This window comes from Leucoraja erinacea, chromosome 22 (genome assembly GCF_028641065.1).
Source record: "Leucoraja erinacea ecotype New England chromosome 22, Leri_hhj_1, whole genome shotgun sequence".
Lineage (NCBI taxonomy): Eukaryota > Metazoa > Chordata > Chondrichthyes > Rajiformes > Rajidae > Leucoraja > Leucoraja erinaceus.
In genome coordinates this window covers 7,247,113-7,275,091 of record NC_073398.1, presented here as the reverse complement: position 1 = coordinate 7,275,091, position 27,979 = coordinate 7,247,113, and the positions used below count along the sequence as shown (strand labels likewise).

The 27,979-nt window shown below is 44.7% G+C and overlaps 1 protein-coding gene across 2 annotated transcripts; it reads left to right on the top strand.

Annotated features, from left to right (window-relative positions):
• Positions 1-259: 259 nt before the first annotated feature.
• pyroxd1 (pyridine nucleotide-disulphide oxidoreductase domain 1) lies at positions 260-27,669 on the top strand. Of its 2 annotated transcripts, none has more exons than XM_055652870.1 (12): positions 260-402; positions 1,584-1,664; positions 2,405-2,524; positions 2,846-2,974; positions 8,013-8,086; positions 9,432-9,592; positions 10,744-10,844; positions 11,643-11,781; positions 15,703-15,815; positions 19,903-20,025; positions 20,126-20,263; positions 27,493-27,669. In XM_055652870.1, exons 1-12 carry the CDS (start codon positions 334-336, stop codon positions 27,652-27,654), a joined length of 1,410 nt encoding a protein of 469 aa, XP_055508845.1. In that variant the 5' UTR covers positions 260-333; the 3' UTR covers positions 27,655-27,669. The 2 variants fall into 2 exon arrangements, with proteins under 2 accessions (XP_055508845.1, XP_055508844.1); XM_055652869.1 differs by lacking the exon at positions 27,493-27,669 and adding an exon at positions 23,173-23,817.
• The last annotated feature ends 310 nt before the right edge of the window (positions 27,670-27,979 follow it).

The window sequence follows — 27,979 nt, the reverse complement described above, 5'->3', positions numbered from 1 at the left end:
AGGGTTGCCCCTTAACATTGGGGGCTGAGGGAGGGCCATGTCGCCATGGGGGGGGGATGTGGTGAGGGCCATGTCACCATGGGGGGGATGTGGTGAGGGTCATGTCGCCATGGGGGGGGGGGGGGGGGGGGTTGTGGTGAGGGTGGAGGGTCCCCTTACCCCCGGGGGGGGGGGATGAGGGGAGGATGAGGGTGGGGGATCACGTTGCCGTGGCAACGGCCGTGTAGACCGTCAGAGGCACCAGCTGCCCTCCACTTCCGGCGGGACAGTCGGTGACGTCGTTTCCGGGTGGACGCGCTGGCGCGGTGCGGGGACCGGGGGCTCGGCGCTGCCATGGCGACGGCGCGGGTCCGGCTGATGGTGGCGGGCGGCGGCGTGGCGGGAGTGACGTGCGCCGAGCAGGTGGGGAGGGGGGTCATGGGGGAAGGGGCCAAGGAGCAGTGGTCACGGGGGCGGGGATATATGAGGTGGGGCTGGGGTTTATGCAGAGGGTTATGGGGAGTGGGGAGACATTGGTTATGGAGAGCGGCTATTGGGAAGGGGCAGGCATATGGGAGGGAGGGAGTGAGCTGGGGATATACATGTGCAGTTGCAGGGGATGGAGAGGGTATGTGAAGGAGGCAGAGGTTATGTGCAGGGTCGTGGGATTTGGGAAGGGAGCAGGGAATATGTAGGGACAGAAGGGAGTGGGCAGTATATTTATGCGGATGGGCAGGGAATAGTGGGAGGGAAGGGGCTGGGGTATTGGGAGGGGCAGAGGTATGGGAAGGAGGCAGGAGTGGGCAGGGGATATGTGGGGACAGGAGGGAGGAGGCTGGGTATGGGAGCTGGTGCTATGGAGGAGGCCGGCAAGGCATGTGGAGGAGGTGCTGGGGGGTTGACATGGTAGGGAGGTAGAACTGATGTGGGAGTGGGGAAGAGAGAAGACCAGTTGGTTTGGGAGAGGAGAGAAGTGTTAGTGGAGAGAAGAGGAGGGATGGTAGGGGTATGGGTTAGACATTTTTTCCCCAGGGTGGAAATATCAAAGACTCGAGGGCAAAGCTTTAATGTGAGAGGGGCAAAGTTTAAAAGAAATGTGCAGGGCAGATTTTTTTGCTCTGTGGGTGGTGGGTGCCTGGAATGTGTTGCCAGGGGTGGTGGTAGAGGCAGATAAGATAGTGCGTTTAAGTGGCTTTTAGATAGGCACATGGATATGCAGGGAATGGAGGGATATGGATCACATGCAGGCAGATTAGATTTGTTTAACTTTGTCATCGTGTTCGACATAGACATTGTTCCTGTGCTGTACTGTTCAATCGAAGATAGGCACAAAGTGCTGGAGAAAGTCAAGTCAAGACAAGTTTATTTGCATCTCTGGAGAAAAAGGATGGGCGACTTTGCATTGGGACTCTTAACGTCACCCATCCTTTCTCTATGGAGATGCTGCCTGACTCACGGAGTTACTCCAGCACTTTGTGCCTAACCTCAGTATAAACTAATATCTGTAGTTCCTTTCGGTTCTATGTTCTGTGCTGTTGAAGCCAATATACAGTTGTTTATTCGCTTAAAATGCATTTCTCTGACCTGCTCTTCCATTTTAATAGCTTGCTGGACAGTTCCCGGAGTATGAGATCATTTTGATTACAGCATCTCCACTTATTAAAGCAGTGATGAACTTCAAACAGGTGCGTGTAATTAGGAGTCGGGAAAAAATGTGATTCCTTGCGGTGCTTTCCCAAGCAACCATGGGAGGTGCAACACTTAGAGTCATACATTGATAATTAGTAATACTCAATAACCAGATCACAATGGTGCCAAACTGAAGTATGTAATCCGACCAAAACAAAGTCCACTGCAGGTTATAGTTGCTGAGATACAGTTGAGGTTCGTTTTGTTTAGGTGCAGCATGGAAACAGGCCTTTGGGCTCACCGAATCCATGATCTCCTGTTCACTGTAGTTCTATGATATCCTCTTTCTCATCCACTCCCTACACTCTAGGGGGCCTATTAACCTACAAAACAACATTTCTTTGGGGCTAAGAGGAAACCGGAGCACCCAGAGGAAACCCATGCGGTGGGGGGAGAGGGGAGGGGAAGGGAAACGTGCAAGCTCCACACAGACAGCATCCGAGGACAGGATTGAACGTGGGCCTCTTATACTGTGAGACAGCAGCTCTACCAGCTTTGCAACTGTGCTGCTTTGTTCAAGAGTGGTGATTGCTGGTTAGAAGCTGTTCTTGAACTCGAAGCTCATATTCTTCAGGCTCCTGTATTTTCTTCCCATTGGTAGTAGCAAGAAGATTGGATTTTTCCAAGCTTTACTCTTTCGGTTACTTAGTTATTTTAGACGTTTTTGCTTTTTTTTAACGTATTTATCATCAGTTTGGGTGGAAATTATGCCATTTTTCCATTTTTTGTTTTGAAGATTTCTAAGACGTTGGAAGAATTTGAAGTTGAAGAAAGACCAACTCACATGCTGAAAGAACACTATCCCAACATTGATGTGATCCATTCTGCAGTACAACAACTGGATGCAGAACTACATGTAATAACAACATTTCCAGCACATATATGGATTCTTGCTGATTGCATCGATAAAGGGTATTCAAAACTGCATCATTGTTTAGGTACTTCAAACCAGGGTAGGACCTGCAGTGAATGGCTGTGCCCCTGGGGCTGTTGTAGTACAAATTCATAGTTTCCTGAAAGTAGAAAAAGGGTGGTGAAGAAGACTTTTGGCACATTGGCCTTCATCAGTATAGAAATTGGGACGGTATGTTACAGTTGTACAAGACAATGGTGAGGCTGTACTTGGAGTATTATGTATTTGACCATTTCTATGACAATTCTGTTAATGTACTTACAGACAATTTACACAGAAAGCGGCAAAGAGTACATTTATGATAAGCTGTGCATATGTACTGGAGGGAGGCCGAAAATGATTGTCAAAGACAACCCGTATGTATTAGGAATTCGGGACACTGACAGTGCCAAGGTAATACAGAACTATCAACGTCATAATTTCCACATTTTCTTGTGAGGTTCAATGTTACTTTATTGTCACTTGTACCTAAGTGCAGTGAAATGTTTTGCATACAATCAGTCACAATCCTGCTATACCTTAGGCACAATCATACTAAGTAAAAGAGTGTGAGACAGTGGACCACACTGAGTTCTTACACAAGAGGCACCCGGTCAGGTACCATCTTGTACTCTTCAACTCTGAAATGTAAAAAAATTGTTAGAGTTTTAACTTGGCTATAAGGGCCCGTTGATCTGTCGGCGGCACTGGGTTGGATTTACTGGGGTTGGCCTGGCGATATGTCGATGTCCTCCCACACCGCTGCAGGCCGAGTCCAATCCACATGCTTGCCGTTTGGAGCAGTGCCCTATCTAATGCTCCGCTAACTTGACCCCCTCAAACATCTCCTCAACATTGACCCAAAAAATCAAAATATTAATAACCACAATACTAGTGCTAATAAACCCAAGTCCTTAGTGCAACTAAAGACAGTCCGTAGATGTTCATAATTGAAATTAGTGTTGTGTAGTGTTCAAGAGCTTGATAGTTTTTGGGAAGAAGCTGTTCTTGAACCTAGTGGTTACGGTTTTCAGATTCCTGTACCTTCTGTCCGATGATAAGAGTGAAATGAGAGAATGGCCAAGGTGGGGAGGGTCTTTGCTATTGGCTGCTTTTTTTGAGGCAGTGCCTTCCATAGATCCCTTCGGTGGTGGGAAAGCCGGTACCCATGATGGACCGGAGAGTGTCCAGCAGTCTCTGTAATCTTCATTCCTGAACGTTCGAGTTGTTGAACCAGGCCTTGATTCAACCAGTCACTATACTCTTTACCGTACACCTGTAGCAGTTCAAGAGAGTGTTTGTTAATATATTGTTTGTTAAATTTGTTTGTTAAAATAATCTCCTCAATCTTTTAAGTTTAAACATGATGTTAGGTTAGACTAATCTCCTCAGCCTGCACATAATCCATATCCCTCCATTCCCTGTATATTCATGTGTGGAGAATAAAATGGGTTAGAATAGGATTAGTTTAAATGTGTATTTGATGGTCTGTGTGAACTCAGTGGGCATTGGGACCTTTTTACATGCTGTATCTGTAAGGCCTATATGACTATCAAGGTTTCTAACTAAGCTAAAGGATGTTATAACTGAGTTTGGATGATGACATAAAGCATAAGATATTTAATCAGTATTATTGAAAGGAATTATTGCAAGGAACAACACAGTGGCTCAGTGGTAGAGTTGCTGCCTCACAACGCCAGAGACCCGGGTTCGACCCTGACTAGGGTACTGTCTGTACGTTCTCCCTGTGACCGTGTGGGTTTTCTCTGGGTGCTTGGTTTCCTCCCATATTGCAGATGTGCAGGCTTGTTGGTAAATTGGCTTCTGTAAATTGTTCCAAGGGTATAACTAGTGTATGGGTAATCGATGGTTGGTGTGGGCTAAAGGGCATGTTTCTACGCTGTATCTTTACAAATGGTTGTCATGGAACTGATCAAGTAGTCAGTCCTCAAACGATCTGTACTGATCATAAGATAGGAGCGGAATTAGGCCATTTGGCCCATCAAGTCTGCTCTGGCTTTTGATCATGGCTGATCTATTTCCCCCCCCCTCCCCCTCAACTCCGTTCTCCTGCCTTCTCCCCTTAGACGCCCTTACTGATCAATAACTCATTTTCCGCTTTAAAAATAACCAATGACGGCCACTACAACCATCTCTGGCAATGAATTCCACGGATTGGCCATGCTCTTGCGAAATAAATTCCTCCTCATCGTCATTCTAAACATGTCCTTTTATTCTGAGGCTGTGCCCTCTGGTCCGATACGCTCCCACTAGTGGAAACATTCTCCTCATGTCTATTCGCTCTAGGTCTACTCATTTACACAGTGAGGCTCCAAAATATGTGGATTGTTGAGGTCAGACATATTCGTGTGTCCCACTCAGAAAAAAATGGACAAATTAAATTTCTGAATTGAAATGACTGAACATGGTCATTATCGCATTACCCTTTGAAGAAAGTTTGACGTGCAAGGCTGTTGCATGCAGTACAACTTGTTTTAATTTTAAGGCTTGGTTTTCGATTGTTTTACCCAAATATTTAAAACAAATAAATAACATCAGAATAAATTTTGATAAAGATGTAGATACAAGGAACTGCAGATGCTGGTGTACAAAAAAAGATACGAAATGCTGGGGGTTGGGTATCATCTCTCGAGAACACAAATAAATAATTCTTCGGGTTGGGACCCTTCTGATAAAGTCCTAACGAGTTAATTACCTTGAATATTAAACAGCAGTCCATGCTAATCTAATGCCAAACGCCGAGTGCTAGAGGCAGCATGTTGGACAGGTGATGGTTTGGGTCGGAACCCAGGCTAATGTCATGCTAATTTCAGGAGTCCCACAATTAAAATGAGGGAACCAAGCAGTTGCTTATGGAAATATTTTGTTTTAAATCACTGAAGAAAGCTAAAAGCAAACTACTGCATTTCGGAAATGTTGGCTATCTATTGTTGGGTAGTGAGATCATGGCTGATCTATTTATCCCTCTCAACCCCGTTCTGGTGCCGTATCGAGATAAATTACACAAGGGAAGACATTCAGGGATTCAAGCGGCGATGGGATGTTTGAACATAGCTCTCAGCTTTGTAGCATAACAGTTCCAGAGGAAAATGTCCAATGTCCGCAATGGGGTGGGTTGGAGATTTGGGGCCGTCCCCTAGTTTATGGAAGGACTGTTCAGAAGTCTGTTGACAGAGGGGAAGAAGCTGTTCCTGCGTCTGGCGGTGCGAGCTTTCAAGGTTCTGTATTTTGTGTAGGATGGGAGAGGGGAGAAGAAGGAATGCTGGAGGTGGGACAAGGAGAAGGCACAGGGTGCAGAATGTAGTTCTCGTTCTGAGCCTTGTAGTGCAGCAGTTCTACAGACAAAGTCCAACGTTCACAATGGGGTAGAGGTGAATTGGACGGTACCCTGGCTTATGGAAAGACCTTCCAGATGTCTGATAACGGGATGAAGCCGTTCCTGAGTCTGGTGTATTTTCTTCCCAACGGGAGTGGGAAAATAACATGGTAACAACACGGTAATTCATGCACTTTTTCACACTATTGGAGTGCTTAACTATTTCTTACTTCACTATAGCAGAAAGTAAAAACTCCTTCCAGCTGAAATTAGTAATCTTTCAACCACCAGAAGTAGTTTCATAGTCACACAGAGAATGAATATTATGCATTGATTTCATAGCACTGTTTTTTTAATGCAGTTTAATCGTCAAAAAGTTCAATTTATTTCTTATTACATTTATGGCATAACAGAGGCTGTATATTATTTTTTATTGATCCCACAGTAGTTCAATAAATGGGTCTCAGAGTGACAGTTAACATGCTGTTCCTGTACTTTCACTTAAACAAACCGGATGTTCCCGTACCTTACTGAAACCGGCACACTCATTACCTCAGCACACATTGGGCCAAACCCCTCCGTGTGGGTTACACCCACCATGACGTCTATTTATTGCCTCCCTAACATCCTTAAGTTCCCTTATGTTAGCCATTTATCCCATCATCTTTCCGCAGTGTGCAAGCTCTTAGATTAAACATGTTACAAACTAATCCTCTTCCTCATAATTTTCAACATTTCCAACAACAACTTTAACCAGTTGGATAAAGGGTCTCGACCTGAAACGTCACCCATTCCTTCTCTCCAGAGATGCTGCCTATCCTGCTGAGTTACTTCAGCTTTTTGTGTCTATCTTTGGTTTAAACCAGCATCTGCAGTTCCTTCTTACAAATAACTTTAACGTGGTCGGTCCAGGACAGATAGTTGGTGAAAGCTCTTGACCATTTCCACTTCAGCACCATACCATGATACTGTTTGGGACACGAACATCACCTAGCTTCCTGAACTCAATAACAAGTTCCATTGTCTTGACAACATTGAGGGAGAAGTTGGGGTCTTGATACCTTGTTACCAAGCTCTCCGTCTCCGTTTGGTATCCGTCTCTAGCCCACTATAATGAAGTTATCTATAAACTTGTAAATGGAGTAAGAGCAGAATATGCCACACTGTCATGAGTGTCTGGGGAGCATAGTTAGGTGCTGACATTGAATGGGCCTGGAATGTCAAGAGTGTATTATTGTCATACATCTCAAAATGAAAAAATGCAATTATTTTGGCAGCAGCAGCACAATTTGTAAGCACATTACTCAACAGATAATATAATAGACAAACGGAGGGGAAAAAAGTTAAATAAATTTAAAAAAACCCCAATATAGTGCAAAAAATAAACAAAGCCCAAAGACCCTAATGCAACCCAGGCAGTTCATAGTTTAGTTGGAGTTTGTAGTGTTCAATGGCCTAATGGTTGGGAAGAAGTTGTTCCTGAATCTGGACGTTACAGTTTTCAGCCTTCTCGATGGCAAGAATGAAATGAGAGTGTTGCCAGGGTGATGTGGGTCCTTGATGATATTGACTGCCTTTTGGAGACCCGTGCCTCTAAGCAATCAATTAGATGGTGGGGAGGTCAGTACCCTTGATGGACTGGGCAGTGCACACATTTTGTGATCTTCTCTGTTCCTGGACGTTCGAGTTGGGCTGTAGTTCGGCAACTCGAGCTACCGCTCTCTTGTCAATTAAAGAAGTGCTAGTTGTCCAAAATATTATGATCATAAATAATACGAGCAGAATTGGGTCATTTCGGCCCATCAAGTCTACTCCGCCATTCAATCTCTCCCTCCTAACCCCATTATCCTGCTTTCTCCCCATAACCTCTGACATCCATACTAATCAAGAATCTATCTCTCTCAGCCTTAAAAATATCCATTGACTTGGCCTCCTCGACCTTCTGTGGCAAAGAATTCCACAGATTCACCACCCTATTGATTCTGTTAAGACTGGCTTTAGTCTGGAAAAGAGGAATGTAAAATAGATTTGCTTGAATAGTGTTACAGAAAACATTACAAGAACAAAACCTGCTGTCATTTGATTGTACATGTAGAATTCTCTATTTCTTTGCAGAAATTTCAAAGTCGTTTGGCTAAAGCAAAAAGAGTTATCATTGTAGGCAATGGAGGCATAGCACTGGAATTGGTGTAAGTATGTCTATTACAGTTAAATCTAGGTGATGAATAAATGTACTCCAATTTTATGTCAATTTGAAATGATTGAGCTGTTAGGAGATGAGAACGTGAGTTCAAAATGGTTTGACAGAAGTCATTTCACCCCTGTAAATGTCTCACTATAAACATGGGGAATTAGTTTGGTTGATTGAATGACACAGTAAGAAAATGGGCTTTACGGCCCACCAAATGCATTCGATCAGCAGGTCACCCTTGTTATCTCGCATTCTCATCCACTCCATACAAACATGGGACAATTTACAGAAGCCAATTAACCTACAAACCCGCACGTCTTTGGAATGTGGGAGGAAACCCACGTGATCACGGAGAACATGCAAACTACACAAAGACAGCACCTGGAGGTCAGGATCAAACCCAGGTCTCTGGTGCTGTGAGGCAGCGGCTCTACCTGTTGCATCACTGCGCCCCCCTGTTACATAACATAATGTAAGATGGAGGGCAGCTTCCAGTGGCAACAGTAAAGGCATGACTAATCGACAATGAACATCCATAATTATTATAAATATTATCCATAGCCAAGATTGTCCAAAGGATATAATTGTGCTTTATTTTTCAACCTTATTAGAGAATGGAATCCACCAAAAGTACTAAGTTTAATCAATTGGCCTGCACTATCCCCTTCAAACTGCCAGCAAATATCACCATCCCAAGGCTAATATTTCTTCATGACGCTAGCTCTGCATTGTTGCTTGTTTTAGATTGAAATCAGACTGCAGGAGGAAAGCAACAGATTTAGGTGTTGAAATAGCGGGAGATAAGGGTAAATAATTCCACTCTTTTTTTCACAAAGGGTGGTGGCCATATGGAATGAGTTGAGGCAAGTACTATTATAGCATTTGAGAGACAATTGGGCAGGTACATGGATAGGACAGGTTTGGAGGGATATGAGCCGAGTGCCAGCAGCAGGGACGAGAGTCGATAGGGCATGTTGGTCAGCATGTGCAAGTTGGGCCGAAGGGGTTGTTTCCACACTGCAGGATTCTGAGTCTCTATCACGTTTGGCACAAATATTGTGGGCTGAAAGGCCCTGTGCTGTACTGTTCGATGTTCTAACTTAGTAGGGCTGTCCATGCCACCAAGCAAGACTGAACATTTTCTCATCCTTGAATGTTAGTAAAATTTTTGTTGTTGTTGCCATTCATAAAGTGTTCATTGTACTTGGTATCAATATTTTTGATCTCTCTTCTTCCCCCCCCCCCCCCCCCCCCCCCCCCCCCCCCCATCCCTCCCCCTCCCTCCACCCGACGACTATCCTGCTATCCTGTATTTTAATATCGCTATTCATTTGTATTTCTAGCTATGAGATTGAAGGTTGCGAAGTCATTTGGGCAATAAAAGACAAAGCAATTGGAAATACCTTCTTTGACGCTGGAGCCTCAGAGTTTTTGATTCCCCAACTTAAGGCTGACAAGCCTGAAGTAACCACCCCTTGCAAAAGGACTAAGTACACGACAGAAGGTAATTGGTAACTTCACAGCTTTTATGATTCACCCGAAAGTGAATGAAAGAACATTGAGCAGTTAAAGCACGGGAACAGGCCTCAGTATCTGTGCCGAGCATGAGGCCAGCCCTTATCTACCTGCACATAATTCACATTCCATTCCCTGCATATCCATATGCTTTTCCAAAAGTCTCTTAAACGCCACTATCTTATCTGCCTTCAACTCCCTTGGCACCCTCTGTGTTTAAAAAAAAAATCTTGCCCCGTGCATTACCTTTAAATTTTGCACCACCCACCTGGAAGCTATGTAGTTTTTAGTTTATTGTCGCATGTACCGAGGAAGAGTGAAAAGCTCTTGTTGCATGCTAACCAGTCAGCAGAAAGACAATACACGATCACAATCGAGCCCTCCACAGTGTACTGATGCATAATAAATGGAATAATGTTTAGTGCAAGATAAAGTCAAGTCAAGTTCAATTAATGGTGGTCCAAGGGTCTCCAATGAGGTAGATACTAGCTCGGGACTGCTCTCTAGTTGTTGGTAGGATGCCTTCATGTCCTTCCTGTAATGTGGCGACCAGAAATGCACACAATACTCCAAATGCGGCCTAACCAAACTCCTATAAAGTTGCATCATGATTTTGGAGTAACTTGTATTATTCCAGCACTTTTTTTGTCTTTGAGATGCTGCTTGTGGTGCTGAGTTACTCCAGCATTTTGTGTCATTTTTTGAGCAGATAAGCCAGTGTTAAAGCTGCAGTCACTCTTATTTCTGCTTTTAGATTATTTGCTCCCAGTGCCTTAATGGAATAAAGTTACCCCAAACCAGATATAGTTCTTTTCACACGATTAATCACCTTTCATTTTACCAGGGTTAGCTCTCAAAGATGAGTGCTTTCTAATTTATTCCAACATTACTTTGCATTAACGGATAAGCAAAATGCCAGGTTTAAGTGTTTCATTCCCCCTCCAGCTTTGTTACTTGTATAACACTTTAGAAATAATTTTAAATAGTACAATTTTAAAAAATGGACTTTTGAACTATATGTCTATGTAGTCTATAAGTCTATAATGGACTATAAAAATAACTTTTGAATCAAAAAGAAATCTGTGGCTTATGTGCCAAGTGTTGAGCTGTTTATTTATAACATGGTTGTCTCAAATGCAGGCGCTGAACGGGAAAAGGACAATGTTGCTGAAAGTGAAGCGCTTGGCAGTGCGTTGGGCCCTGACTGGCACGAGGGCATGAAACTGAAAGGAATACAACAAGTAAAAATGGCTTCTATGTTACTTTTAGTGTTTTATTTATTTTCACAAACGATGCAGTATCTCGTCTATTGTACTGAGTACAGCAATATCTGAGCAGACTAACCCTGTCCATCTTTGTAGACAGCAAAGTGCACAGTGGCGCAGCTGGTAGAGCCACTACCTCACAGCGCCAGAGATCCATGTTCGATCCTGACCTTGGTTACTGTTTGTGTGGAGTTTGCACATTCTCCCCGTGACCGCGTGGGTTTCCTCCGGGTGCTCCGATTTCCTTCCACATCCCAAATACGTGTGGGTTTGTAGATTAATTGGCCTCTGTAAATTGCCCCTAGTGTGGGGAGTGGATGCAAAAGTTGGATAACATGGAACTCGTGTGAACGGGTGATAGATGGACGCCGTGGATTTGGTGGGTCGAGGGGCCTGTTTCCATGCTGTTTCTCTACATGTAAAAGTCCCATGGTTTATTTAAGAAGAACAATGGATCACTTGTCCTCATTGTACTGTCCAATATTCATATTGCAGTTTGTAAAACTTGTGCTGTGTGCAAATTCACAGTTGTGTCTGACATTACAATAGTGACGGCACTTGAAAGGAAAAAAAAAAACCCACTTAATCATCTGCAAAATGCTTTGAGATCTGCTGGGATCCTGAAAGTACCATAAATGCAAGGAGATACAGGCAACTGCAGATGCTGGTTTACAAAAAAAGGTCAAAGTGCTGGAGTAACTGTGGAGAACATGGATGGGTGATATTTTTCGGATGAGACTCTTCTTCAGGCTGATGCAAGTCCTTCTCTTTCAGATTTCCCACAGAATTCACGTTGAATACGAGTGTGAGATTGCTAACATTTGGCTACAGGAAGAGTTTGTGTCATTGCAGAAAGTAGCATTGGCATCCCCTGGCCACGCAGCGGAAGAAAGTAAAACTGGAATTGATGAAGGTATGAAGTGATGTGGCTCTTAGTGATATTTGACAATGTACAGATTATTTTATGCACCTATCCTTCAAGCAATTTAGTTATGAATACCATGGTCTAGTAGAACCTATAGAGTTCACTGCTCCAATTTTTTTAGAAATTAAAAAAGATTAGACTACAATATCTTTCTGGTACATATGACTATTTATATAGTCACAACATTGTCATCTGTCCTGAAGATATTGTCCTGAAGATATTCACTTCAGTTTAATTTACCAACGCAGCATGGACACAGGCCCATCGAGTCCATGCCGATCAACCATTGCCCGTTCACACTATTTCTATGTTATCCCATTTTCTCATCCAATCCCTACACCTTGGGGGCAATTTTACACATGCCAATTAACGTACAAACCGTCACGTCTTTGCAGTGTGGGAGAAAAGCGGAGCACCCGGAGGAAACCCTTGCGGAACACACGGAGAACGTGCAAACTCGTAAAAGAGAGCACCCGAGGTCAGGATTGAACCCTAATCCCTGGTGCTGTGAGGCAGCAACTCTACCAGCTGCACCACTGTAATTTTCATTTCCGACTGTCATGTGGAGAATTAATTAATCTGACCTGAAGATTGCAATACTGTTACTAATGCTTTTCCAACTCGTGTCAGAAGCTACTGCACCCCGAGCCTGATAGAATGGTGCTACATAGAGATATGATTATCTGGTATTTCATCAAGCTGTGTAGGAAGGAACAGAACCAACAGGTGATAGTTTAAACTGAAGATACAAAACGTTGGAGTAACTCAGCTAGACAGGCAGTATCTCTGGAAAAAAGGAACGGATGATGTTTTAGGTTGGGACCCTTCTTCAGACAAGATTAAGGAGAATGGGAAACTAGAGATATAGACGGTGATACAGAGAGAGAGATATAGAATGAATGAAGGAAAGATATGCAAAAAAAGTAATGATGATAAAGGACACAGGCCATTGTTAGCTATTTGCTAGGTGAGAACGAGAAGCTGCTACGGATTGGGTGGGGGAAGGATGGAGAGAGTGAATGCAGAGGTTACTTGTAGTTACAGAAATCAATAATCATACCACTGGTCTGTCAGCTGCCCAACTGAAATATGAGATGCTGCTCCTCCAATTTGCATTTAGCCTTACTCTGACAATGGAGGAGGCCTATGGTAGAAAGGGCAGTGTGGGAATTGGAAGGGGAATTAAAGTGTTTGGCAACTGGGAGATCAGGTAGGTCGAGGTGGACTGAGTGAAGGTGTTCAGCGAAACGATCGCCCCAGTTTACGTTTGGTCTCACCGATGTATAAGAGTCCACGTCTTGAACAACGGATACAGGAGATGATGTTGGAGGAGGGCCAAGTGAACCACTGCCTAACCTGAAAGGACTGTCGGGGTCCCTGGATAGAGGATGAATAGGGACAGGTGTTGCATCTCCTGCGGTTGCAGGGGAAGGTACCTGGGGAGAGGGTGGTTTGGGTGGGAAAGGACGAGTTAACCAGGGAGTTGCAGAGGGAACGGTCTCTACGGAATGCAGAAAGGGGTGGAGATGGGAAGATGTGTCTAGTGGTGGGATCGCGGTTGAGGTGGCGAAAATGTCAGAAGATGATGTGTTTGTGACGGCTGATGGGGTGAAAGTTAAGGACTAGGGGGACTTGGTCTCTGTTGCGACTAGGGAGAGTGGGAGCAAGGAGCTGCGGGGTACTGAGGAGACACATGTGAAGGCCTCATCTATGATGGAAGAGGGGAACCCTTGTTCCCAAAAAAATGAGGACACCTCGGATGTCCTGCTATGGAACACCTCATCGTGGGCACATATGCGGTATAGACGGAGGAATTGGGAGCAGGGGATAGAGTCTTTGCAGGAAGCAGGATGGGAAGAATTGTAGTTGAGATAGTTGTGGGAGTCAGTGGGTTTGTAATAGACGTTAGTCAATAATCTATCTCCTGTGATGAATACGGTGAGACCAAGAAAGGGTGGGAACTGTTGGAGATGGTCCAAATGAAATTGAGTGCAGGATGGAAATTGGTGATGAATTTTGCATGGATGCAGGAGGTTGGCCATCAGCTGGTTTATCGACTTAACTGTTTAAAATCCCTCTATTATATTTTTAAATCGGTGGAAATTCTCTCTTTGTAGAGTAAGAATTTCACTGTTCCATTGTCGATACATATGACAATTAAGCCCAATGTAATAAAAAAGGAACTGTAGATGCCGGTTTATACCAAAGATAAGCACAAAGTGCTGGAGTAACTCAGCGGGTCAGGCAGCATCTCTGGAAAAAATGGATGGACGACGTTTCAGGTCGGTACCCTTCTTCAGGCTGAAACGTCACCTATCCATGTTCTCCAGAGAGGCTGCCTGGCCTGCTGAGTTACTCCAGCACTTTGTTTCTATCTTTGACAATTAAACATTCTTGATGGTTGAGGGTGTAAGTAGAACATCTCTCCATATAACTGTATTAAATATCAGTCGAACTTTCATCCTGATGATCTTCCAATTCCATTAAACACTTTTACTTGGATTTAAGTAGACTAATTTCATATTGACCTGCCAAAAGCAATGGCACAAATGAATGCAACATAGCAATAAAAGAAATTACAAGTAAGGTGCTTTATTCATGGAGTAACATAGATGAATGCAGTAAAACATGATGCCTTCGCCAATGGACCTTCCATTCCAATTCAGATTGAGAACCTCGTAACCTGGTGACAAGACAACCTTCCTCTCAATGTCAGAAAGACAGGAAGTGGAGCGGTACTCGTACCCTGGTGTATATATATACATTGAGGCGATGTTTGAAAGCTTCAAGTTCCTGGAGTTAAATATCACCAGCAACCTGTCCTGGGCTAGCCATATCGAAGCAATGGCCAAGAAAGCACACCAACACCTCTAGTTCCTTAGAAGGCTTAGGAGGTACGGCACATCCCCACAACTCTCACCACTTCTACAGATGCGCCATAGAAAGCATTTTATTGGTATGCATCACAGCAAGGTTTGGGAACGGCTCCATCCAAAACTGCAAGAAATTACTGGGGATTTTGGATGCAGCCCAGACTATCAAACAAACCAATCTCCTTTCTATGGATTCCATCGACACTCTAAGTTGCCTTGGCAAGGCCACCAGCATAATCATGGACAAGTCTCACCCTGGTCACTCCCTCTTCTCCCCTCTCCCATCGGTTAAGTGGTACAGTTGTGTGAAAACACACACCTCCAGATTCAGGGACAGTATCAGCTGTTATCAGGCAACTGAACCATCCTATCAACAACTAGAGAGCATTCCTAACCTTCCATCTACCTCATTGGAGACCCTCGAACTATCGTTAATTGGACTTTACTGGATTTTATCTTGCACTAAACGTTATTCCCTTTGTCCTATATCAATACACTGCGGACGGCTTGCTTGTAATCATGTGTTGTCTTTCCGCTGACTGGAAAGCACGCAACAAAAAACGTTTCACTGTACCTCGGTACATGATACAATAAACTAAACTAAACAACTAGTTACTAAAGTTTCCTCTTTACAAACTGTATAAGTATTGCGCTAAATACAGTAAATTCAACGTATACCATGTATAGGACTAGAGAAAACACTCCTAGGATCTGGAGCAAAATAATGTGCTGAAGGAACTCAGCGGGTCAGCTAGCATCTAAAGGGAATGGACAGACAAATGTCTCCTGTCGGGACCCAAAACCTTGCCAGTCCATTCCCTGCCTGATCGATTGAATTCACCAGCATATCGTGCTTTGCTGAAGACCCAACATCTGTGGTTCCCTGTGACTCCAAAAATCTTCAATAGCTGTTATCAATACAGGAGAGGTGGCTGTATCTGTGATCTAGTATAATCCTCTGGGGGGGAAAAAAAAGGTTTCACAATATGTCCAAGTGTACAAGCAAGAGTTGATTTTACTTCTCCATTCCTTTTAGAATCTTGGCCTGTGTACGTACAATTAACAAATGGGAAGATCTATGGCTCTGATTTTATAGTGAGTGCAACTGGAGTGATACCAAACGTGGAACCATTTGTCACAAATAACCCTGTAAGTACTGTGTGGAAGTTCATGCATGCCCTTGAGGACAGGATTCAAAATCCGAACTAAATACCAGAAATGCATCTTGATTCAGTTTTGAAGGTTTATTGCCAAAGAAGTGAAGAAAAGGGGCGGCACGGTGGCGCAGCGGTAAAGTTGCTGCCTTACAGTGCCAGAGACCCGAGTTCGACCCTGACTGAGGGTGCTGTCTGTACTGAGTTTGTACATTCTCCCTGTGACCGTGTAACTTTTCTCGGGGTGCTCCGGGTTCCTCCTATATTCCAAAGAAGAACACGGGGACAGCAAGAGGTTAGGATTGAACCTGGGTTGCTGGAGTAGTGAGGCAGTTCGGGAGCCTTCATTAATATTCCTGTGCATTTAGCAACTTTCTTAAACACCTAGCTTTGAACTTGGCCACATTAGAACCTGCACGTCTTTGGGATGTGGGAGGAAAACGGAGCACCCTGAGGAAACCAATGCGATCACAGGGAGAACACAGATAGCACCCGAGTTTGGGATCGAACCGGTGTTTCTGGCACTGAGGCAGCTGCTATAACCGATGCGCCACTGCCGCCCTTGATATTCCTTTGTTTGTTGAAAGAATGGGTCTGGGAGAGAAATGTACAATAAAACATTGAATCAAAATAGTATTTCCAGACAAAATGACCAATGCAACACTTAGACCTATTAGTACAGCGCAAAAGGGGGCTACAGACTTTAGAGATGGCGCTGACGATGGCTGCCACGGTGTACTGCTCCTTGCTGTTTTGTCTGTGTTTGTTCATTTGCGTCGTCTGTAAAAATCCCATAAAGATCACTTTCACGAGAGGTACTCATTAACATCAGATATACAGTACCTCCAAACATTGTTCGGGATTTCTCTCACTCACTGGATTATTTGGACATACTCATTGGCGGGGCTGTGGCTGTGTTCAAGGTCTTGAGAAGGAGGAGGACCCGGGGGAAGCGCTCTGGAGCACTCACTGGACTCCGGCAGCGAGGATTACGCACACCACTCCCGAACCTATTGCTTACAAATTTACGTTCTCTCAACAACAAAGTGGACGAACTGCAACTCCTGTGCCACACAAACAAGGACTTCTCTCGAGCTACTGTCCTGGGCTTCACCGAGACCTGGCTGTGTGAGTCGACCCCGGACAATACACTGCAACTGGCTGGCTCTTAACTACATAGAGCGGAACGTGAAGCGGAGGCAGCAGGAAAATCAAGAGGCGGTGAAATATACTTCTATACTAACCAGGGCTGGTGCAGTGACATCACGGTACTGTCTAATGTCTGTTCTCCTAACCTGGAATCTTTTTAATAAATTGCAAACCCTTTTGTTCTCCGAGGGAATTTACCTCTTTTATTCTCGCTGGAGTTTACATCCATCCCCAACCCCCCCCCCCCCCCCCCCCCCCCACCCCCCCCCCCCCCCCCCCCCCCCCCCCCCCCCCCCCCCCCCCCCCCCCCCCCCCCCCCCCAGTGTAAAGATGAGGCCTATAGGAGCCGGGATGCAGACCTCTACAGGCAGGCAAACTACAAGCTGAGAAGATGAATCGGAGCTGCCAAACAAAGGAACTCTGAGAAGTTGAGGAACAATCATTTCCAGGGTCCTTAATTGGGGGGCTACCATCGAACTCCACAGTCAAAAAGGCACAACAGAGGATGTACTTCCAGCGGCAGCTGAGGAAGCACAATCTGCCACAGGCAATGATGGTCCAATTCCATATGGCCATTATAGAGTCTGTCCTCACCTTCTCCAGTAGATCTACTCAACAGCCAGAAATCTGTAGCCTCCTTTTACTCTGGTATTTTATTTCATTCTTCACATGTTTAAATTATAATGTTTTATTTTTAATTGTCTAGTATATATCGTGTTATTACTTGCGAGCAAAGCACCAAGGCAAATTCCTTGTATGTATACATATTTGGCTAATAAAATGTATTCAATTCAAATATAGTGGTTTAAGCAATTGCAAAATGGTGTAAATGACAAGACACGCCACCTAGTGGTTATTCGGAACAGAGCTACCATAAACTTCACCTGTAAATATATAAATTGTGAAGTTCTTTCAAGATAAACACAGCGCTGGAGGAACTCAGGACAGGGATAATTCACCACTCTTTCACGGGGCTACACTATCAATTGTGTTTTATAAATTTTGTGGAGACATTAAAAATCTTTCAAGGGAAAAGTGATAAAAGATGCTGGTGTAGAAACAATGATACAAAGTGCTGGAGCAGCCTCGTAGGTCAGGCAGCATCTCTGGATAGGTGATCTTTTGGGCCGGGTATCTTCTTCATACTGATTGTACTCTAATTTTTACTTTAGAAATGCAGCATGGAAACGGGCCATTCGGCCCACCGAGTCCGCACCAACCAGCGATCACCCCGCTCACTAGCCCTATACTACACACTAGGGACTATTTACAATTTACAGAAGCCAATTCATCTACAAATCTGTACGTCTGGAGTGTGGGAGGAAAGACGCGCACGTCTTTGGGAAGTGAGGAAACCGGAGCAGCCGGAGAAAACCCACGTGTCACAGGGAGAACGTACAAACGCTCGTGATTAGAACCACATCCAGGTCTCTGGGCACTGTGGGCGGCACAGAAGCACAGTGGTAGAGCTGCTGCCTTACAAGCCAGACACCCGGGTTTGATGTTGACTACAGGTGTTGTCTGTACGGAGTTTGTACGTTCTCCCTGTGACCGTGTGGGTTTTCTCCGGGTGCTCCAGTTTCGTCCCACACTCCAAAGACGTACAGGTTTGTAAGTTAATTGGCTTCTGTAACAAATTGTAAATTGTCCTGAGTGTGCAGGATAGTGCTAATGTACGGGGTGATCGTCAGTGTGGACTCGGTGGGCTGAAGAGCCTGTTTGCACGCTGTTTCTCTAAGTCTACCACTGTGCCACCCTAAAGAAGTAGGGGGAAGAAAGCTGGGGGGGGGGGGAGAGACAGCCTGGCAAGTGATAGGTGGATACAAGTGAGGAGGGTTTTTTTGATTGGCATATAGGTAGACAAAGGCAGGCAATGAAACGGAAACGAAAGGGGACTAGTAGAGGAAAAAGAGGCAAAAGGGTGTTGATAAATAGAGGAGTGAAATATAAAGCGAGAGTGAGAGAAAGGTGGGTGTGAAACATAGAAAATAGGTGCAGTAGGCCATTTGGCCCTTTGAGCCAGCACTGCCGTTCAATGTGATCATGGCTGATCATCCACAATCAGTACCCCATTCCTGCCTTCTCTCCATATCCCTTGATTCCGCTAGAAATTCACGAATGTGAATTTCTTTCAGTTCCTCTGTCACCCTAGATCTTTTGTCCCCTAGTACCTCTGGGAGATTGTCTTCCTTACTGAAGACAGAACCAAAGTACAGTACCTGTTCCTCGTCTGCCATTTCCTTGTTCCCCATAATAAATTCACCTGTTTCTGTCTTCAAGGGGCCCACATTTGTCTTAACTAATCTTTTCCTCTTCACATACCTAAATAAGCTTTTAGTATCCTCCTTTATATTCTAGGATAGCTTACCTTCGTACTTCATCTTTTCTCCCTGTATTGTCTTTTTAGCTACCTTCTGCTGTTCTTTAAAACTTTCCCAATCCTCTGGCTTCCCAGCTCATCTTTGCTATGTTATGCGTCTTCTTGTTTAGATTTGTACTGTCCTTGACTTCACTTGTCAGCCACGGTCGCCTTTTCCTTCCCTTAGAATCTTTGGGTGTGGGTGGGGTTAGGAAGAGGATGGAATAGTCGGAGAAACCGGGAGAATTGGTTTGCACTGCGATCAGGGAGGGAATAAGAAGTGAAAAAAAAAATGACATGGAGTTAAAGTTGAAGAAGTCGATGTTCATCCCCTTAGGTTATAAGTTGTAAGATAAAGAATGGATCCTTGTAGACTAACATGGGATCAAGGATGGAATTAATGGAAGCAGTGAAGAGTCAACCTATGCTCATCTTCTGGTCTATAAACATGCGTAGTTCTAAAGAAATAACGGGTTTGAAATGAAGAGAATGAACTATTCTGATCAAAGCATTGATACAGTACAGCTCTATTATTTGATAAAAAGTAATCCCGATGCTTGTCTCCTTCCCATAGTTTGATGTGGCAGAAGATGGTGGCCTGAACGTGGATGAACAGATGCATACCTCTGTCCCTGATGTTTTTGCTGCTGGTGACGTGTGCACGGTCGCTTGGGAGCCGCGAGCACTTTGGCATCAGGTACTGGACGCGCCATCTGTCACGAGACCTTTTCCATTAACTTCAGAAATGCACTTCGCCCAATGATTGCATTTTTCTTTCATTTGCACAACTGAAACAGATGCGACTGTGGACTCAAGCCAGGCAGATGGGATATTATGCAGCAAAGTGTATCGCAGCAGAGGTGTCGGGGGAATCAATCGAGTTGGACTTCTGCTTTGAATCCTTTGCTCACGTCACCAAGTTCTTCAATTATAAGGTAAGTTTGAGAGGAGTTATAACAAAATGAGTGGAACTTCAAGGCAAACTAAGCCAGCTTTTTTTAAAAGGCAGCACAGTGACGCAGCTGGTAGAGTTGCTGCCTCACAGCGCCAGAGACATAGAAACATAGAAATTAGGTGCAGGAGTAGGCCATTCGGCCCTTCGAGCCTGCACCGCCATTCAATATGATCATGGCTGATGATCCAACTCAGTATCCCGTACCTGCCTTCTCTCCATACCCCTTGATCCCCTTAGCCACAAGGGCCACATCTAACTCCTTCTTAAATATAGTCAATGAACTGGCCTCAACTACCCTCTGTGGCAGAGAGTTCCAGAGATTCACCACTCTCTGTGTGAAAAAAGTTCTTCTCATCTCGATTTTAAAGGATTTCCCCCTTATCCTTAAGCTGTGACCCCTTGTCCTGGACTTCCCTAACATCGGGAACAATCTTCCTGCATCTAGCCTGTCCAACCCCTTAAGAATATTGTAAGTTTCTATAAGATCCCCTCTCAATCTTCTAAATTCTAGAGAGTATAAACCAAGTTTATCCAGTCTTTCTTCATAAGACAGTCCTGACATCCCAGGAATCAGTCTGGTAAACCGTCTCTGCACTCCCTCTATGGCAATAATGTCCTTCCTCAGATTTGGAGACCAAAACTGTACGCAATACTCCAGGTGTGGTCTCACCAAGACCCTGTACAACTGCAGTAGAACCTCCCTGCTCCTATACTCAAATCCTTTTGCAATGAAAGCTAACATACCATTCGCTTTCTTTACTGCCTGCTGCACCTGCATGCCTACCTTCAATGACTGGTGTACCATGACATCCCCAGGTCTCGCTGCATCTCCCCCTTTCCCAATCGGCCACCATTCAATCCTGACTACTGGTGCTGTCTGCATGGAGTTTGTACGTTTTCCCCGTGAGTTTCCACTGGGCGCTCTAGTTTCATATTCCAAAGACTTAACAGGTTTGTACATTAATTGGCTTATGTGAATTGTCCGTAGTGAGTAGGATAGTGCTAGTATATGAGGGTGATTGCTGATCAGTGCAGACTTGGTGGGCCGAAGGGCCTGTTTCCACACTGTCTCTCCAAAGTCTAAAGCTGCTGCCTCACAATGCCCGTGACTCGTGTTCGATCCTGACCTCGGATGGAGACTATGTGGAGTTTCTACTTTTCCTCTGTGACCACGTGGGTTTTCTCCGGCTGCTCTGGTTTCCTCCCACATCCCAAGGATGTGCGGGTTTGTAGGTTAATTGGCTTTCTGTAAATTTCCCCCTAGTGTGCAGGAAGTGGATAAGAAAGTGGCATAACATGGAACTAGTGTGAATGGGTGATCGATGGTCAGCGTGGACTTAGTGGGCCGAAAGGCTTGTTTCCATCCTCAATCTCTCAATCAACATAAACTCTGAGTCGCTGCGTAAACATCAGTGAAAAATTCTCCATGTCCTATTTCTAAAGTTACGTTTTTTTTGCACAATTTTGAAGGAAGGGATGGCACGGTGGCGCAGCAGTAGAGTTGCTGCCTTACAGTGCCGTAGACCCAGGTTCGATGCTGACTACGGGTGCTGTCTGTACTGAGTTAGTACGTTCTCCTTGTGACCATATGGGTTTTCAACGGGTATAGCGGTTTCCTCACACATTCCAATGACTTGTATGTTAATTGGCTTCTGTAAACTGCCCCTCAGTGTGTAGGATGGAAACTGTGTGAAGGGGTGATCAATGTTTAGCTTGGGCTCCTTGGGCTGAAGGGCCTGTTCCATGCTATATCTTTCAATCTATCAACCTAAACTCTGAGCTGCATGGTGGAATATTCAGTTTTCAGTATTTACTTTAATGTCATTTTAACTGAGTACTTACATACACAGATGAAACGAAAACATTGTTTCTCAATCAGTTCCCATCAGTGCGGTTAATTAAAAACAGAATAAATACATATAGCTTTTAAAAATTAAAATTACCATATCTAAAATAGGCCTAAAAATTGAAATAAAAAACAGACATTCAGACCGAACAGTGGCTTTGCTTTGACAGGTGCCTAGCTGTCAAAATATGGGCGTGGTTAGATATGTAGGTGTATGATATATGGGGAGGGGACACAGTCCGTTAACTAGTCTTATTGCCTGTGGAAAGAAGCTGTGTAACATCCCGCTGGTTTTGCAGCTGATGCTCCTATACCTCCTTCCAGATGGACAGAATGGAGAAGATGTGGTGTGATGGATGATAGGGGTCCTTGATAATGGAGATGGCTCTGCGGATGCTCCGCTTCTGATAGATCTCCAACAGGAAAGGGAGTGGAGCACCAATGATCCTGCTGGCTGTCTTCACTATCCTGTTAAGTTGGTTTTGCTCGTAAGCCTTGCAGCTCCCAAACCAGGAAGTGATGCTGTAGGTTAATATTCTCTCGATGGTGCCCCTGTAGAAGGTCCTTCGATAAACAGTAGGAAGACATGCTTTCTTTAGTCTCCGGAGAGGGTGGAGCCGCTGCTGAGCTCTTTTGATCGCTGCTGTGGCGTTGGTCGTAGAGGTCAGGCCATCCGCCAGGTGAAGTCCCAAGAACTTCACACTGGTGACCCTCTCCACAGCAGCTCCATCAATATGCAGCGGAGTGTGATGGTGTTTTCCAGCCCTCCTGAAATCGATCACCATTTCCTTTGTCTTTTCCACGTTGAGGGTGAGATTGTGAGATCTGCACCACTCCGCAAGCAGCTCCACCTCCATCCTGTATGCCGACTCATTGTTGTCACTGATGAGACCCACCACTGTTATGTCTGTGCTCTGCTTCCAAAGTTCCGGCTTTGTGCACCAGGTGAAATGGCCCGTGACGTTTAAAGTTAAATGACCCACAATGCTGCAGTAACTCCGCTCATTAACGGATTGACCATGAATTCCTCCCTTACCTGGCAGGTGGTGTTGCTGGGGAAGTACAATGCCCAGGGTCTGGGGACAGATCATGAGCTGCTGCTGCGATGTACCAGAGGCCAGGAGTACCTGAAGCTTGTGATGCAGAATGGAAGGATGAAGGGAGCTGTGCTTATCGGTGAAACCAACTTGGAAGAGACCTTTGAAAACCTCATTCTAAATCAAATGGACCTTTCTGCATATGGCGAGAACTTGCTTGACCCACGCATTGACATTGAAGATTATTTTGACTAAGACATTGACTTTGATTATTTTGACTTTACTGTGTCTTATTAAGGTAGGCCATGTAATTTGGCCTGACGTACTCTGGTCAAGCTGTATCTGCCATCCCTTGTGGTTACTAAAGACTGCATGGTGTTGCGTGAAGGCTTCTAAGGAGTTCTTTATTAAGTAAAGCACTAAGTGCTGGAGGAGCTCAAGGGGTCAGGCAGCATTCTGTAGAGCAAATGGATGGGTGACATTCTTGACCCATCTAGAGAGTGAGATAAGAGAGATGGAGTTGGGACAAAGCCTGGCAAGGGGCTGCCACACAGGTGATCATTGCATTATGTTGTATCTTCCAAAAGTCACCCATCTAATGACTTTCTCCACCCCTGCACTTTTTTTAATAAATTGCTTCTTAGAAATAAATGCTGGTGTTTCATTGGTATTAAATCATCCACAGAACTATTCTTTTAGCTAGATGATAGTTTGCTGTCGTATTTTTTTGAGGGGAATTATTAAAATGTACTCATTGTAGATACCTACACCCAATAGAGTGTGACTAAAACATGTATTTTCTTCTGCCAGTAGTTCTAGATAATTATTTGTTCTAACTTGGCATCCATCTCATGATTGTGTGGCTCAATAGAAGGAAACTTTTCCAAATAAAAATGGGAAAACATAGTTTGACACAGTGGAGCAGCTGCTGGAGCCTGACCTCGGGTGCTGTCTGCGTGGAGTTTGCATGTTCTCCTTGTGACCGTGTAGGTTTCCTCTGGGTGCTTCAGTTTCCTCCCACATCTCAAAGACGTGTGGGTTTGTAGGTTAATTGGCCTATAAATCGCCTCTACTGTGTAGGGAGGGTATAATAACCCCCTTAATATAATTGACTCTGGGGTGGGAGGAGTGGGGAGAGAATGGTGTCAGTTATTGCCAATTGTTCGCTAGAATCGAGTAAGGCATTATCATTGTATAAGTAGTAGAAACAAGGAATTACAGATGCTGGTTAATACACAAAGAGCTGGAGTAACAGCAGGTCAGGCAGCATCTCTAGAGATAGTGACGTATCAGGTCGAGACCCTTCGGACACTCAATATGGAACTGGGCCTGGAATCCGTGAATCCAGGCGAGGACCGGCAAAGTCAATGGTCGCGGCCCGCGGGTGGCCGGAGTGCAGGTCGGGGGTGGCGGTGGCAGGCACGGCATGGAAGTGGCCGAGGAAACTGTGGGCCGGCAGTGGGTAGAAACATAGAAGAATAGGTGCAGGAGTAGGCCATTTGGCCCTTCGAGCCTGCACCGCCATTCAATATGATCATGGCTGATCATCCAACTCAGTATCCCGTACCTGCCTTCTCTCCATACCCCCTGATACCTTTAGCCACAAGGGCTACATCTAACTCCCTCTTAAATATTGCCAATGAACTGGCCTCAACTACCTTATGTGGCAGAGAATTCCAGAGATTCACCACTCTCTGTGTGAAAAATGTTTTTCTCATCTCGGTCCTAAAAGATTTCCCCCTTATTCTTAAACTGTGACCCCTTGTTCTGGACTTCCCCAACATCTGGTCAGTGCGGTCTCGGTGGAAGGAACTGACTGACTGTTTTGTCCGAAACAAGCCCTTCGGTCCACCGAGTCCACACCGTCCAATGATCCTCGCTCATTAACCCTATCCTACATCTCTAAATGTATCTCTTAAATTAAACTGAAAAAGATAGGTGTGAAAACTACTGAGTACGAAACAATCGAATGTATAGACACTGAGAATGTGTAGGGAATTTTTGCATAGTTTTTGTCAAATACTTTATTCAGAACAAAGTTTAGTTTTGAAATTTTGAAAAGTCTCGGGCAAGGTTGAGGATGTTTTTTAGTTTGGAGGGGAAGCTAGAAATGTAATAATATTGTCATTGTATACCGAAGAGAGGGCAGGAATGGGACAGGAACGGAGAATGTCACACAGATTCCACGAGAAACCGGGCGTCACAAAGACAGACCCCATTCCTTTAAGATGCCCATTTACTGCAATTTTGTAGGTGAAATAATTTGAAAATATAATGACTGATTAAAGGGATTTCAAGTCTTTTCACCAGGAGAGGGCAGCAGTGAGCACTGTAGGAGTTGTCCTGGAACCATCATGTGGAAACAAGGAACTGCAGAATGACACAAATTGTGGAGTAACTCAGTTGGTCAAGCAGCATCTCTGGAGAAAACGAATAGGTGATGTTTCAGATCGGAACCTTTCTTCAGACTTCAGTCTGAAGACTTTTTCCCACCCTAGTCGAGTCTGAGTTATTTCCAACTTAGTCTGAAACGTCACCTATTCCTTTTCTCCAGAGATGCTGCCTGACCCGCTGAATTACTGCAGCACTTTGTATCTATCTTCGGTATAGACCAGCATCTGCAGTTCCTTCCTACATAAGGATCAGCCAATGCTGTTTACAGCAGAAATCACAGAGAAGGTTGCAGTGAGACTCTGAAGAAGGGTCTCAACACAAAACCGTCACCTATCCATGTTCTCCAGAGATGCCGCATGATCTGCTGAGTTACTCCAGCACTTTGCTTTCGTTTTTTTAACACATCAACAAGAATCACGAGTGTTTAATTGCCATATGCTCTGACAACAGAACAATACACTTCTTACATGTAGCAGCTTGACAGGCCAGTAAATGCAATGCACACCAATAATATATATATTTAATTAAATTCACTAAATTAATAACTATAATATTGGTCCCCAAAATAATGGTTAATAGTGCTTTTATTGTCATATGTGCTAAGCACAGTGAAATTATTTAATAAAGTATTGCCATGCTAAGCACATCCCAGATTAGCAAAGTATACAGAAATAATCTACTGATCCTGTATGCATGAGGTGCCATGTTTTGATCCCATTTTCAAAGTTGAGTCTGCGCTCTAGTTGTTATGAGCGGTGCCCGATCCAGGCAAACCACAAGCTATAACTGGCCTCCAGCAGTTTCCATCCTTGGTCGTGTGGGTCGACCAGCGAACTAACATCTCTCCCCATTGTGCCCTGGGGTCACCTCCCGCAGCTGACCTCGAGGGTGCGGTGGGCCAGACCCCGGTTCCCTCTCCTCTCCCACCGGCCTCTCCGTGCCCATCACATCCGTCATCTTCCAGGTGTCTGATCTTTGGGTGACGAGCAGGGATCAGCTCGGCAACTCCCCTGCAGGCCACGGTCCGCCAGGTCCCACGAGCAGGAGCCAGCTTGGCCATCTCCCCGCTGCAGGCCGTGATCCGCCAGACCTTGCGTTCGACTGTGGGGGACGAGCATGGGCCGCAGCCCTCTGGCAGCTTTATGCATTGAATGGCGGAGTAGACCTGATGGGATAAATGCCCTAATTCTGCTCCGATCACTTATGAACTTATGAAAAAACGCTAAACCAAGATGCTACCCCCTAATTGGAGCTGCAAGGAAGTGAAAATGCTGATCGAACACAAAGTGCTGGAGGAACTCAGCGGGTCAGGCAGCATTTGCATGGTCCCAACCTGTCCCTTCCCTCCATAAGTTCATGTCATAGGAGCAGAAGTAGGCTATTCGGTCCATCAAATCTACTCTGCCATTCAATCATGGATGATCAATCTTTCCCATTCTCCTGCCTTCTCCCTGTAACCTTTGATACCCTTACTAATCAAATACCTGTCAATCTCTGTCTTAGAAATACCCAATGACTTGGCCTCCACCGCCATCCGTTGCAATGAATGCCACAGATTCACCACCCTCTGACTAAAGAAATACCTCATTTCCATTCTAAAGATGTCCTTTTATTCTGAGACTGTGCCGTCTGGTCCTAGACTCTCCTGTAAGTGGCAACATTCTCTCCACATCTATTCTCTCGGCCTACTAATGTCCCCAGTGAAGATTCAAAACATGTGGATCGGTCAAGGTCAGACATATAAAGTTTGTCTCACTTGAAAAAATTGGCAGATTGAATTTCTGGAGTGACATAAAATGACAACATAATCATCATCGTATTACCCGCTGATGAAAGTTTGACTTGTGCAACGTGTTGTGCGCAGTTCAACTTGTTTTCAGTTTAAGGTTTAGTTTTTAATTGTTATTCCCAAATATTTGTTCGTTTCCACAGATTCACCACCCTCTGGCTGAAGAACTTCCTTCTCATCTCTTTTCTGAAGCTCCCTCCATACAGATGCTGAGTTCCTCCAGCACTTTGTGTTTTGCTTTCCTCCAAAGATCCAATGGATTAATTGGGGACCTCTCCTGTGTCTTGACCTATACTTGCCCATGAACCAACATCCCCAACATATTATCTAATCACTATATCATCATCGTGAGAGCTTGTGGTGCACAAACGGAAGTGTTGCATTTCATATATGACAGTTGTGAGCACCCTTAAAAATAGTCTCAAAATGTCACCAGAGGAGGTGGTTGAAGCAGGTACTATTACAACATTCAAAGACATTTGGACAGATACATGGATAGGACATTTTGGAGGGATATGGGCCAAACGCAGGCAGGTGGGGCTATGATCGATGGGGCACCTTGGTTGCTATGGGTAAGTTGGACCAAAGGGCCTGTTACCGTGCGGTGTGACTATGACTTTAAACAACATT

What these genes read in the sequence shown, in the direction of transcription:
- pyroxd1 (XM_055652869.1), top strand. Translation starts at nt 334, where the DNA reads ATGGCGACGGCGCGGGTCCGGCTGATGGTGGCGGGCGGCGGCGTGGCG. An exon ending in CAGTGATGAACTTCAAACAG is followed by an intron (nt 1,665 to 2,404) that starts GTGCGTGTAATT and finishes TTTGTTTTGAAG; the next exon opens with ATTTCTAAGACGTTGGAAGA. An exon ending in GACTAAGTACACGACAGAAG is followed by an intron (nt 9,593 to 10,743) that starts GTAATTGGTAAC and finishes TCTCAAATGCAG; the next exon opens with GCGCTGAACGGGAAAAGGAC.